The sequence below is a fragment of the Gopherus flavomarginatus genome, chromosome 21 (assembly GCF_025201925.1).
Source record: "Gopherus flavomarginatus isolate rGopFla2 chromosome 21, rGopFla2.mat.asm, whole genome shotgun sequence".
Classification (NCBI taxonomy): Eukaryota; Metazoa; Chordata; order Testudines; family Testudinidae; genus Gopherus; species Gopherus flavomarginatus.
In genome coordinates this window covers 14,774,947-14,788,422 of record NC_066637.1, presented here as the reverse complement: position 1 = coordinate 14,788,422, position 13,476 = coordinate 14,774,947, and the positions used below count along the sequence as shown (strand labels likewise).

Below are 13,476 nucleotides of genomic sequence, written 5' to 3'. Positions count from 1 at the left end.
GTACTAATTCCCAGAACGACCAGGAGGAGGCGCCACGGCAGTGAGGTGGAACCATTACACTGGTTAATAGAACTGTCACACTGTGTAATCCTGACATGGCGCTTTCCCTCTCAGGGCTTGGCTACACTCGAAACTTCAAAGTGCTGCTGCGGGAGCGCTTTGAAGTGTGAGTGTGGTCGCAGCGCCAGCGCTGGGAGAGAGCTCTCCCAGCGCTGTACGTACTCCACCTCCTCATGGGGATTAGCGTGCAGCGCTTTACAGCACTGTATCTTGCATCGCTCAGGGGGTGGTTTTTTCACACCCCTGAGCGAGAAAGTTGCAGCGCTGTAAAGCGCCAGTGTAGCCAAGGCCTCAGTGTAGCCATGGCGATGGTTTTGATTTGGAGACTGGTGTCGAAGGTAGCTACATCCTCAGCTAGTGTAAATCAGCAGAACTCCATTGAAACCACTGCAGCTACCCAGTGTCCACTAGCGGAAGGTCTGGTCAAGCCATGGTAACCAGGAGGAGGAGGAGGATGGTAGTTTGTTGTGGTGCCAAGGGTGGCAGACAAGCTAGCAGACAGACAGGCAGTGCTGGCTGTTAGGGAGGAGGATGGTCATGCTGAGGGCAAGGGGGCCGGTTGTGACCCTCACTCTGAGGCCAGGGTGATGCTGGCACATGGTAATGATGTGGAGAAGGGTGATGTGGCCATTGTGCTTCTGATGTTGCAGATGCAGATGAGAACAGCCAATCGCCAAGCAGTACACCCGCCTCTTCCGGCTGGGAGCGCTACAGTGTCCCAGAAGGTAAGAGCAAGACATGCACAGGATTTCGCAAGGTCGCCGTGGCACCACTTCATCCAACTGAGGTTTCAGGTTGACCTGAAAATTTTTTAAACCTGCCAGGATCTAAGTTCAGGGTTCTGTGCTTCTCCTGCCACCGCTGATCACAGCCAATGGCAGGGCAACATCTTTCTGCGCCGAGCCAGGGTTGGTGAGAAAGCTCAGACTCCTGAAGTCAGGTGTCGGCAGCTCCGTACCTGAGAAAATGATTTTCCAGCTATTGCATTTTAAATGTATTAGCTGGTAAATCTGGTGCCTGCCCTTGACTTTGGCTGGTGATTTGGGCTCTTAACTGAATTATTTAGAACTACTTTGGCCAACATTTTTTAAACACTAGTGCCTAAAATTAGAGACCTAAATCCATATTTAGGCAGCTAAATCAGTGCTCTGATTTCTAGCAGTGCTAAGGACTCAGCATCTCCCAGATAGCCTTTCATATGAACAGCTTAACATTTTTTTGAGTGGTGGTGAAGTATCATTATCTCCATTAGACACATGGGGAAACAGAGGCAGAGCGAGATGAAGTAACTTGTCCAAGGTCACAAAGCAATTTAGTATCAAAGCCAGGAACAGAACCCAGGAGCCCAGCCTCCAGCCAGCACTCCCTGAACTCTCTGATTAATGCTTCCTTGATGCTAGATGTTTCCTCACTTCAACCTTGGCTCCGTATTTCTCCCCAGCTCCGCTGCAGAGTCCGTCTGCTTCCTCTGCTCACTCCCAGAAGTCCATTGATACCCTTTTTTCTGCCAGGTAAGGGGCAGCAGAGCATTCTCTGACTCAATGAGACCCCAGGATGGAGTAGTCCACTGCTCAGTGTTTTCTTCTGGCTGTGGGTTTGACAAAAAGAACCCACACGAGGGAAAACCTGTAGGCTGTTTGGGGTTGTGTCCACATCAGGCAGATGGGCAGCTGGTTACACTGTAGAAAGGGGGTTTGGTAAAGGGAATTTCATTGACCAGAATGCTCTGCAGCTCATTCTTGCTTTGATACCGTGAAGCTCATTGGCTGGTTTACTGGACCAGGCAGACAGCTTGTGAACCAGGCTTAGTGACAATCAGCCAACAAGTTGAGCCCAACAATTAGCAGACAGACAACCAAACTGCCTCTTTTTTTTTTATTCTTTATTTTTAAATGTATCGTGCAAATGTGGTGCTTGTAAAAGGAAGGGAAGTACTGGGCTACTGGGCCAGTGATGCAGCCTGTTGAAATCAGTGGTGTCATTGCGAGGAGGATTTGGTTTGTGTAGGCGCTAGTCTAGACACAGGCAGCACATGGCAGCAGCAAGACAAGCTTTTTCAGATTGCCACACCAGGGCTCTCTAACTCTGACTTGGAAGGGCCACCAGTGAGGGGAGTTCAGGCTTGATCAGTGGCCTGGGTCTCTCTGCTGAGAGGAGTGAGTAGTGCCAAGTGTGATGTGGCTACCTGCCCACAGATCCCCAAATTCATGTGAAATTGACCAGTGACCAGCCAAAAAATGGGAACATTTTGCAGTCACTGTCTAGCTAGGCTGGATTTAAACCAGGGACTTAATGGTGAAAGATTCTCTAGCCTACTACCATGCCCCTTAGCCATCCAGGGAGGGAAGGGTGGGGATATCTCCATGTCATCTGGTATGGAGAAATTGTGCAAATCTAGGCCTATTGAAATCCAAGGGGACAGAGGCTCCTAAGTCACTTAGGCATTTTTGACAAAAAAATCCAAATTTTCCCCTTTTCTAATGACTTCAAGAGATGAGGGATCAAGGCAAAATGCCCCCTCTCTTCCCTACCTACCTACAGACTCCTCACACTCTCTTCTGGCTACCTCCCTGACTCCGGTCCTTGGAAACTCCTGTCAGAGTCCCTGAGTCACATGGCTCATCCAGAAAGTGACAAGAAAAGGATTAGGGCTCAGGTTCCCATGTTTCTGACAAGCTGAAGCATTAGCTTCTGGGCCTCTCAGAAATGATGTTCCTCGGAATGTCCTCTCCCAGTCTGATCTTTTGGAAAGTCTAACAGGAGATGTTCTCGGATAGAATTTGCCTTCTTGTGGGCATATGCTAGCTTGAGGAGACTTATCTGTGCAGAGTGAGGAGAATTTCCCATACCAGAGTCAAGGCCGTGGGACAGTCTGGTGCAGAAGAGAAAGTGGAGAAGGGGTTGTGTCTGTTGTATGGGAAGCCAGTTGAACTGATGTCTCACAGCCAGACCGAGCGTATGTTTCTCTGACAGCTGCGTTACCGCATGACTTAGTGTAGGAAGCGGAGTGTTAGTTACTGGGAATGCTGAGAGGTGATTGGTTAGAGGGAGGCAATGGGTCTGGTAAATGCCTCCTTTGTTATGTCTGTCCTGATGCAGATTGACCCTTCATAAAACGAGACTGCTGACTCGAGCAGCCAAAGGTTTCATGAGTAAATCCCCAAGTCGGGTGAATGAACCCAGCTCTGAGAGCAGCAATGAAAACATTGACTACCTACCCCTGGTAAGCAACCAAACCAGACCTCAGGCTCATGTCAGTGGGATGATGGGAGGTGGCGAGGGCTCTTCTGGCATATCACCACACACACACACACACACACACACACGTTTGCTGATCAGAACTCAAGCTGACACCCATCTCCCATCCCCAAATCCCCCAGTTGGGCTGGAAAACTTCCCAAACTGGTAGAGGGAGAAGAGGCCAAAGCAGAAACCACTGCATTGGGGAAAAAGGGGTAAAATATGGCCCAGCAGGGGCCACCTCTTCCCCCAGAAACCTTTTGGACCCAGAACTGTGGAGGGAACTCCCCTACTTTGGGGCACGAGGGCCCAGGTGGTGCCTCTCCTGTCAATCTGGAGCCCTGGGCGCCCATGGGGTGGATTCTTGGTGGGTAAGTTGCTCCAAAGCCCTGGCTGTGCACACAGAACGCATTCTTCCCCAGGGCCTTAACTCAGCGCCTCCCTAAGGAAGTGTTGCTATCTCCCTCTCCACAGGTGTCTCTGCAGTTGGCCTGCGGTGCCTTCCTGCTGAACCCGGCGTTCTGCCACGCAATCAGCATTCCCATGGAGAAGCTGAAGTGGACATCTCCATTCACCTGCCACCGGATGGCTCTTAGCCCCTCCGCCAGCTCCTACAACGCTAAGAAGTCAGGCCCACCTTGGGAACCCAAGAGCCCTGGATGCAGCCGGCAGCTGCTGGCACCGAACGACATTCCTAGAGAGAGCTCCTCAGACAGCGACTTCACTCCCGGTGCAGCACTGAACGGCTATGGCGAGGCTACGGGAGACGCAGGCCGGCCTCGCCACTTCTCTGGCAGCGCAGTGGAAAGCCTGTCAAAGGCCCTGAAAGCTGAGAACGAACTCTCACCCCCTGCCATCACCATCCGCCGCTTCTCCTCCCCCGAGAGCACCCAGTCCCCTTGGGAGCCGCAGAGCGACAGTGGCAGAGGCTCGGAGTCCAACAGCTCCGAGCTGCAGTCTCTGCTCTTTGACATCGAGCTGCACCAGTGGGCTGAGCCAGAGGGGATGCTCTGGGCCACAGCAGTCGCCCTGGCCTGGCTGGAGCACAGCTCAGCCTCCTACTTCATCGAGTGGGAGCTGGTGGCTGCCAAGGCCAGCATGTGGCTGAGCCAGCAGGAGTTCCCAGAGGGCCGGAGCCTGGGGACCGTCAAGGCTGCAGCCCGCCAGCTGTTTGTTCTGCTCAGGCACTGGGATGAGAACCTCGAGTTCAACTTGTTGTGCTACAACCCCAACAACGTGTAGGAAGGGGGAGTGTGAAAGGGGGGAGTCAGGCAGCCAGCTGAGAGAGCCTCTGGGGGACAGGGACTGGTCCTTAAAGAAACACAGTCTAATGGCGAGCTCCACCACTACCGTGCCATGCCAGGCACCTTTATTAGGACAAGCCTTTCTGCAGGCCAGAAAACAACCAAGGTCATTCAAATCCCAGCACTAAACAATTATTATTCTTGTTGTTGTTTAAGCAGGGTATGATTCACCTGTAGCACTCTCTGCTGCAGGATGTTATTAAGGTCAATATCTAAATGAAAGGATTATTCATTTCTGTGAATAGGAATAGCATCTCCAGTTACACGAGGTACTAGGCACCTTCCCTTCAGGCTGGGCTTCATCTGATCACCAGCACCAGTCCTAGAAAGAGAATCCAAAACCTTCATTCAACCATCTCATCCTTCACAGTTCACCATCCAGCCAAGCCCTTCCCTTTTCACCCAGTCACCATCAATCCTACGTTCATCTTTTCACCCAGAGCATTTCCAGCCGTGATTCATCATTCCCCAGTCTCCATCTAGACTGCGTTATCGTGAAGATTAACATGTGTCTCTTGTCTCAGGGATTTTGTGTTTGAGCAGCTGCTCTGCCTCATGGGTCAAGGTTACAGGAGATCCAGACTGCGGCCAAGCAGCTTAAGATGGAACAGCAACTCTGGGGATGGGGAAAACAATGGAGTGAATTGCCAGGTCCTCCCAGATCACTCATCCTCTACAGCTGTGGAGTTGGACTGGGATTTTCAAAGGGGCCTACAGGATATAAATACCCAAATCCTACTATAATCCCACCTGGGTGCATAACTCCCTTAGGCTTCTTTGGATAGCCTGGTCTTGGTTCCAGAACAGTCTTACAGGTTGGTTTACAGCTGACAATGTGCCCTAGAATCTTTTGCATGCAGAGTTGGGGTAGGCTGGGGCCAGACTGCACTGCCAGCAAGCAGCCGGAGGAATGCAGGAGGTAGATTAAAGCAAATCTGTTCCCCAGGCACTTTCAGGCCCAGCGGAGCAGAACTAGTAGAATGTACCTTGGATAAGAGCAGTGAAAGCTTTTCAGTCCCCATCGGTGCATTGAGTACATTCCTGCTAGAAGGGCAGCCTCCTGGGAGAGGCTGTATCAGTGATTAGACTGATATTACATTTAATCTGACCAAGAAGGTCTAGGCTTGCATTGTATCCATGTCTTTAAGCCTGTGCCACTTTGTCCAGTGGCTTTGAAGCTTGTGTTCTTACACTTAGATTTTCTGACCCTCATGCAAAACAGCCTGCTGCTCCGTTGAGAGCTTCTGCTAGCCATGCTTGTGGGTCAGGGGTTTGGTGGAGCTCTTTTGCCATTGGACTGGCCACCTTTCCTCCCCGACCCTTCCCATGCAGACTGAATGCCACTTTCTTGTGTCTACTGCAGACATGTTGCATGACCTTTCATCCTATCTCCCCTCTTGAGTGTGTGGGCAAAGCTAAGCGCTGCCCAGCATCCGTCTCTTGACTGCATCTTTTGAACAGCTTGGATTCTATCATCCTTCCTCTAGCCTCGCTGCTGAATTTGTTTCCATTCTCGCAGTGCTGTGTTTTGACTTGACTGCCATACCCCAGCACAGCATACGACAGGCAGCATCTGTGGATACCTGGCTCCATGCTTCTTAATACAAAGTGACAGCTGATAGCAAATTGAATTGACAGACCCTTTTTTGACTCTAATTACTCAGCAGGAACCGTTCTGAATCAGTTATTCATAGTGGAAGGCAACTTTAAGCCAGAGACTCCAGCTCTCAACAGCGTCACCAGAACCGGTCCCATTAACTCCTGCTAATGCCAGTTACCCACCTTGGCTGACAATTGTCAGAAGCATATTAATTAAATGAAATACTTTACAACCTCCTTAGTTCAGAATAGATTGAAAATTAAAGACCGGATTCTGCCCGTGGGCTCAGCGATAGGACTCATTGAAATCAATGGGCGTTTGGACACACGTATCCAAGGACAGAATGTGACCCTTCCATGACAAACCAATCAGCGCAACTTGCTTGTCCTAATCAATGTGCAAACAAGTGTGGCTGTCTCATCGATGGGGACAGATGGTGAGCGCATCCTAATTGCCATGCAGGGAAGTGGGTGATGCCCTAACATCAGGGCATCTCCTGCATTCAAATTTTAGGCTGACATTCAGGAAAACATCCCTGTTCAAGACAACACTTAAGCATGTGTTTAGGTCCCACTGAAGTCAATAGAATATAAAGCACCTGCTTCTCTATATCTGGCCCATAGTCATTAACTGCTCCCTGGCTACAGAGACTTGGAGGTCTTGGATGAAAGAAAGCTAAAGATTTGAGGTTGATGGGTGAGGAATGGAGCTGGTGAAAGTTTGTCAACCCAAACATTTTCCATCGGAAAACCTGGTTTAGTTGACGTTGACATTTTGGAGGGAAAAATGTTGATTTCAATGAATTTGGGTGATTTGTTTTTTTTTTCCCGGACAGGAAAATTCTAAAAATAATTTATTTCATTTCAGCTTCAAATTTTTGTTGTTTCTTTTTTGGTCCCAGGAAACTGACCAATTTCCCTTTTCAGTTTTTGGTTTTTCTGCCCTTCCCCCCTTTCTTTCCCATATTTACCTCTCCCCCTTTTTTTCCCTTTGGAAGAAGGCAGGAGAGGTGAAAAGAATGTGAGAAAACGAGGGAGAACCCACTTCTCACAATTTGTTTGGGTTTGTTTTGCAGCTGGAAATAATTAGAAAGCGCAAAGTAGGGCTTTCCCCCCCCCCCCCACTTCCTTTTGAAACCAAACCTTTCATTTGGAAATTTCCCATGGAAAATGGACAGTTTTCAACCCAGACATACTCAGTGGGCATTGACTGCAAGAAAGAAGGGGCGGCTCCAGGCACCAGCACGCCAAGCATGTGCTTGGGGGGGCAAGCCACTGGGGGTGCTCTGCTGGTCACCGCGAGGGCAGCAGGCAGGCTGCCTTTGGCGGCGCAGTCCGCCGAAGCTGCGGGACCAGCAGACCCTCTGCAGGCAAGCTGCCGAAGGCAGCCTGCCTGCTGTGCTTGGGGCGGCAAAATGCCTAGAGCCGCCCCTGCAAGAAAACTGCCAGTTTCTGACCAGCTCTTGTGAGAACAGCTTGCAGGGGGTCAGCACTGCTTTTGTCACTAGAGCAGGTTACAGGAAACTTCCCATCCCTGTTGCTATCAATCCAGGACAATGATGTCTTGTCCACTCAGGCGGTGGGAGTGTGTTCCAAACCTCTCCAGGGTCTTTCCTGGTTAGGTTTCAGATGAGTCTCTGAACCTGCTGGAATCCCCTGCATGATCTGAGGGGCACCACCAGCCCAAGTGTTGCAGCAGCCACCCCTATGTCATTGGGTGATGTTACCTCTTCATCAAGTGGCAGTGTCACATTCCCTTCCAGGCAGGTCAGCTGCTCCTCTTGTCTCAAGTACCATATCATGGAAGACAGGGAACTGAAGTTTAGCTGTATGTGTAGCTTGTTAGCCTGTTCCTTAACCATCTGGCAAGGGCCCGGCTCCAGGCCATGTGATGTGAGTCTGAGTGTCTTTTGGTAGGTGGCGTGACCTGACCTGTTTGTGAAGTGGTTTTGCACTGTCCTGTCCTCTCACCTCATGCCCCTATTCCCCTTGGCCAGCCCCAAGGCTCCGTTTTGTAAATACCAGTAGCATAAATCAATGCAAAACATCCTGCGTTGTCTCCTTTGTCCACAGGGGAGAACCTGGCTCTCTCAGCAGACCTAGTGAAGCTAATGGGTAAGTGAGGCCCAGAGGGGTACAGCCACACAGGTTGTGCACATGTGAAATGCAAAGGCATGAGGTGTGCACTTAGGAGACACATAGACCTGATGCACAGGTCATGGGGTGGTGTCATGACCACTCTGTCCACAATGCTGCAGTAGCTGATACAAGCTTATTTCTATGCACTCAGGTCACTTTAGATACTTCCAGGTTATGGGCTTCTCAAGATCATTTAAAACAGTTTTGCAGTTAGAGACTTAGCAGATACTTAATACACAAGTCACATGCTAATTGCTCGTTTTACACAGCTCAAGAACTCCACAGAGCATACAGACCTTGGAGGCATAACCTCGCCAGAATCCTCTTGATGCAAAAATATGGCCTGGGACGCAGCATTCAGAATCTCCAAAGAGAACGTAAGCCTTGCCAAAAGGCAGCTAGTAACATGGCTGATGTATCTTATTACATAGGGTGTATTTGCTACAGCATAGGAAGAATTGTGGCCTGTTCAGAACAAAACAGTGAAACATGCACCTTCTGTAGCATGTTATGTAACAGCAACAGCATATGGTAACATAGGAACAGCCTTGACAAGCGTGGTTAGTGTGTCTCAGCTTTGCCCCGCAGCAGTTCGGGGAAGCAATGCATCATGCCTGCGACTTTTGGCCTCACATAACTTGCTGTTTATCGGCAGGCCTGAGACTCTAACAGCAGGCACTCCCACTGCTGTGCTCCGTTCTCAGAGATGCTGGCCATCTTGAACTGCCAGCTCAGCAGTTTTCAATGCCTATGCCGTCATTCAGATGTCATTAACCCCAAGGGAAAGGGACCTTGAATTCAGTGCTCAGATAAGATATTATTTGGGGTTAATTCATTGGGTTTGTTTTAAAATAACTACCCACAACTCCTACCTCTCTCTTTTGCCTTTTCTCCAACCCCCACTCACCCACCCGCCCCCCACCACACACACTTCTGGGATGTCACTGCAAAGATGTTAGCAACGCCTTGAATCAGCTTTACCGCTGGACTTGACCCAGACCTCAGCTTCACTGATCGACAGTTAACCAAGCTGGTTCCAATCTGTTCTCCGAAAAAAGATACTGAATCAGTGGAAATTTGAACCACTGCCCTTGTGCAATTTCCTACAGCTTTAAAGCTCAGTTCTGGTGACTTGAAACGACCTGCAAACATTTTAATGTTCCCCCTTTACAGGCTCTTTAAGGCAAAAGGCTCAAATTCGGCCATCTGAGGTCTAATTTTGGTATCAAACCTTCATACCAAGGTACCAACAGAGCAGCTTTAGCATGGACAGGCTATGCCGAGGCCCTAGCTGTTGATTGTACACGTTGGGTATGTTCAGGATAGCACGTCTCCTGGACACTCAGGTGAATATTTAAATCCTGCACCACTTCATCCCTCACCGACTGCTGCCATGAAGTCCCATAGCATAGCCTCCAGGTTTTGATGTAGGTTGCCTGGGCTGGCCACCAGAGGGTGACCTCATTTCACAATCGCCAAGATACCGCTCTCTATTTGGCCCTTAATAACAAGGTAAAGTATTAAAGGCATAATGCTCATCCTTAGAGTTTGGGCTGCTTTGCGGATCAGAACCTTAGAGCAGCATACGTCATGTCTCCCCTGCAGCGCCAAGGCCCAGTTCTGTAGAAAAGCCAGCTCCCTCTACCCTGACATCTGTTCAGCAGTGGAACATCCTCCTGGATGGACTGTCTCTGGATGACGGGGTTAGCAGGATGATTAGTGCTTTTCCTGAATCTTTTACCTGACCCCTGGCGTACGGCTGGCTGGCTGATTTGTACTTCCCATGTTGCAAATCCTTTTATCCAGTGTAAAAACCCATGACTATGCTGAAATACTTCACATTTAGGCAATGCCAAGGGCACCAGAGCCTTTTACAAACACTATCTCAGCCTCACAGTCCCTTGTAAGAGGGGTAAGGATGATGATCTCCATTTTACAGGTGGAGAAAATGAGGCACGGAGGTTAAGTGACTTGCCTACGGTCACCTGAAAAGCCTGTGCCAGAGCCAGGAGTAGAACCTGGGAGTCCTGACTCCCAGCCCCCCTGCTCTAAACACTAGCAAATACTGCCTCACATACTGTAAGACAAGGTGGCAGTTCTCCAACCACCCTGTTGTCATCTGATCTTGGACTCAGCCCCTGTTGCCAGGGATGCATTGACCCCACACCCGTGCTCAAATCTGAGTTCTCTATAACTGTATTGCTGCTGGTGAAGTGTATGATGTAATTTAGCTGTCAAATTAACCGGGTGGCTTTATGCAGTCTGCTGTGGTTCGAGTGACATGGCTGGCGATTGTCCTCGGGATCCTCAAGTGCCTATGGACGTGACCTCATGCTCTAGCATACAAAGTGACTGTGGTGCCAGTGACATTGTCCCGCTCATTGAAGACCTGTTGCCTTGCGCTCACTTTCCTGATATATAGCAACATCACCTCGTTCAGTGAGCTTTGATTTTCATGTCGGGGGTGGGAGGGAGAGGGAGGGCAGGAGAGGGGATGCAGCCTTTCTGCTTCCAGCCTGTTGTTCACGTTGCAGTTTGTTTGTCACTGGTGTAATCTCATTGATTGGGGTCTGTCATTCTGCAGTGTTCGAAATGTCTCTGGGTGAGACAGCAAAGGTCTGTCAGCTGGTTCCTTGTGGCGGTTGCATTCTCTGTTACAGAAGCATGGTTATCCCAGTAAATCAAGGTTTGCTTGAATAGCCCAGTGCCCTCTTGAGTGCTTTCTTTTGCAGTGCTTGCCCCCCCAGTTCTACGGAATGCCATCCTGTCCCCAGAGCCTCTCCTGTAGAGCTGCTTGTATGGTTATCAATGAAAAGGGGGGAGGGTTGAATGAAAAATGGATTTTCCAAGGAAATGAACCTTGTCACTTCTTTCAACACAAGCCACACTGAAAAGTGAAATCAGACTTTGCCTGCATCAGGTCAGCACTTCCCCACTGTCAGCCAGGCTCACTTTGTAAGAACCTAAGAATGGCCCTCCTGGGTCAGACCAAAGGTCCATCTAGCCCAGTGTCCTGTCTTCCGACAGTGGCCAATGCTAGGTGCCCCAGAGGGAATGAACAGAATAGATAAAAGTGATTTGTAGCAGCAGAGAGAGGCTCAGTGCATGCACGGTCAGCCCCCTGTAAGGGATTCACGCTTAGAGGAGCGGCTGCAACCCCCAGCCCCTCTCTCTCCCGCTCTGAAAAGGGATGTGATCGTGGTGCAAGAATGGAAGGTCCCCCTTGAGCTCCCTGGCTGCCGCTCACCAAAGCCTTCAAGCACGTGGCTTAACTTAATGTCAATGGGATTTGAGCACAAGCTTAAAATTAAACACTTGCCTAAGTGTGTTGCTGAACTGAGGTCCAGGTGCTTTGCTAGGGGATCCGGAGCCTGCTGAAATCAGAGCCAGTGGGACCCAATAAATATGGATCACCTTCAAGGTTGGATCAGAGGAGGCCTGCGATTGAAGCGTTTCAGAAGAGACTGGAATGTGGAGCTGGGTAATTCTGGATTCTCCTTAACACCCGGCTTGCTTAGCTTTTCACTTAGTCCAGGTGTCATTTGCCAAAACTTGCAGTTAGCTTCAGGGCCGCCTGTTCTGAGGCTGCCTTTTCACCTCTCTGAGCTTGGAGCCCAACAGTTTTGATGGTTTCACTTGTAGTTTGCAATGCTCCAGTCTCCTTTAAAAGTTCAGGTTCACCTCGGCCTTCCTGCACCAGGCATAAATGGATCTCCCGCCTCCTCTAGCATTTCCCGCTGCTCCCTGCTAATGGCTGGAAGCACCATTTCAGAGACTCCACTAAGTGGGTTTACAGCAGGTCAGGGAGGGGAAGCTGTAGCTCCCCCCACCCCCCGCGCTCCTCACTTCCTGACTCTATGAACTAATACCAGAGCTTAGGACCTTTCATCCCAAGCATTAGCAATGGAGGCCAACCTTTTCTGACCCAAGGACCTATCGTTAAGGTCCTAAATCCACAGTTACCCAATGAAAAACGATGAGCTCATTTGCAGAGGTGCTGAGCACCCACTGAAGAGTCCCTGGTCTAGTTTGCAAGCCCCAAAGGACTGGAGTTCTAACTGCAGCAGAGGTCAGCCCCTGAACATTGGGGAGCAGATTCAAGTCTTTAGAGGTTCACCCATTGCCAGCTCCAGCGCCACAACTCCTAGAATTACCCAATGAAGTTTGCCGCAGTTTTAGCTGTCAGCTTTTGAAGCACGCTGGAGATCTGCCTTCAGCCTACACCTTCCTTCTTTTCTTAGCCTGCCAATTATTATAGGTATTTATAAACCACCCATCTCCATGGTGCCTGTTAATGTTTGCAAAATGCTTTGAAAACTCCAATCACTAGGTAGGAATGGCGTATTCTGACTTATTTTCCAGGGGCTTTCACCAAGCCAGTCAGGGGGCCTGATTCTCACTCTCACTTGCACCAGGTTATCCTGGCTTAACGCCATGAACTTCAGTGCCATCACTGCTGGGTTACACCAGTGCTGCTGAGAGGAGAATTGGGCTGAGTGTTGCCATGTGGCACTGGGATTTGCACATCTGCAGCACCTGTCAGGCATCATGAACCTCATCTGATTTTTGACACCCCCAGTTGCAACACAACTCAGATACATTCTCGGTAATGCCCTGTCCCACCGAGATAACACAGCCTCCTTCATCTCAGGAGGCGTCAGCCCCCTGCAGTGCACCTCTTGTGCCACTCCACTCTTAACAGCCCCTTGTGATGGGAGAACTTCCACTGGGAGCTTGGGAGACACCTTCTCCTTGAGCCTGTGTCATGGAAATGAGAGGGGCATGGTCCCAGCACTACCCCTGGCAGCAGCACCAGCTGGGAGGGGCTGGAGCAGGGAGGGATGACTCGTTTTAAGGAACGATTTTCTTTAGTGCCCCTGTCTGAATTTTACTGCTGATTTCCTCCCGCCCCTCGAGGAGCCATGAGCCAACAACTGGCCCATGCCACAGGTGCACCAAGGGGATAACAGCCAGCGATGGGCCCATGCCGCAGGCCAGGCTCTAGCCTGATTATAGCTATGATCAGCACAGAGCTGCTAGGAAAACAGCTGCGGCTGAGGCTGTGTGAGAGGAGCTCACCCCTAAACGAGTCACCAGGGGGTGCTCTGCTGCTAGTCTAAACCGCAGCAGTCAT

At 50.1% G+C, this 13,476-nt stretch overlaps 1 protein-coding gene across 1 annotated transcript in view; it reads left to right on the top strand.

Annotated features, from left to right (window-relative positions):
• Positions 1-10,798, top strand: part of VWA5B1 (von Willebrand factor A domain containing 5B1) — a 75,982-nt gene extending 65,184 nt beyond the window's left edge. Inside the window, exons 19-22 of the mRNA XM_050931121.1 lie at positions 711-785; positions 1,502-1,571; positions 3,160-3,283; positions 3,775-10,798. Of these exons, the coding sequence (XP_050787078.1) occupies positions 711-785; positions 1,502-1,571; positions 3,160-3,283; positions 3,775-4,542 (1,037 nt within the window). The 3' untranslated portion in view covers positions 4,543-10,798. The remainder of the gene's footprint in view (positions 1-710; positions 786-1,501; positions 1,572-3,159; positions 3,284-3,774) is intronic.
• Positions 10,799-13,476: the final 2,678 nt, after the last annotated feature.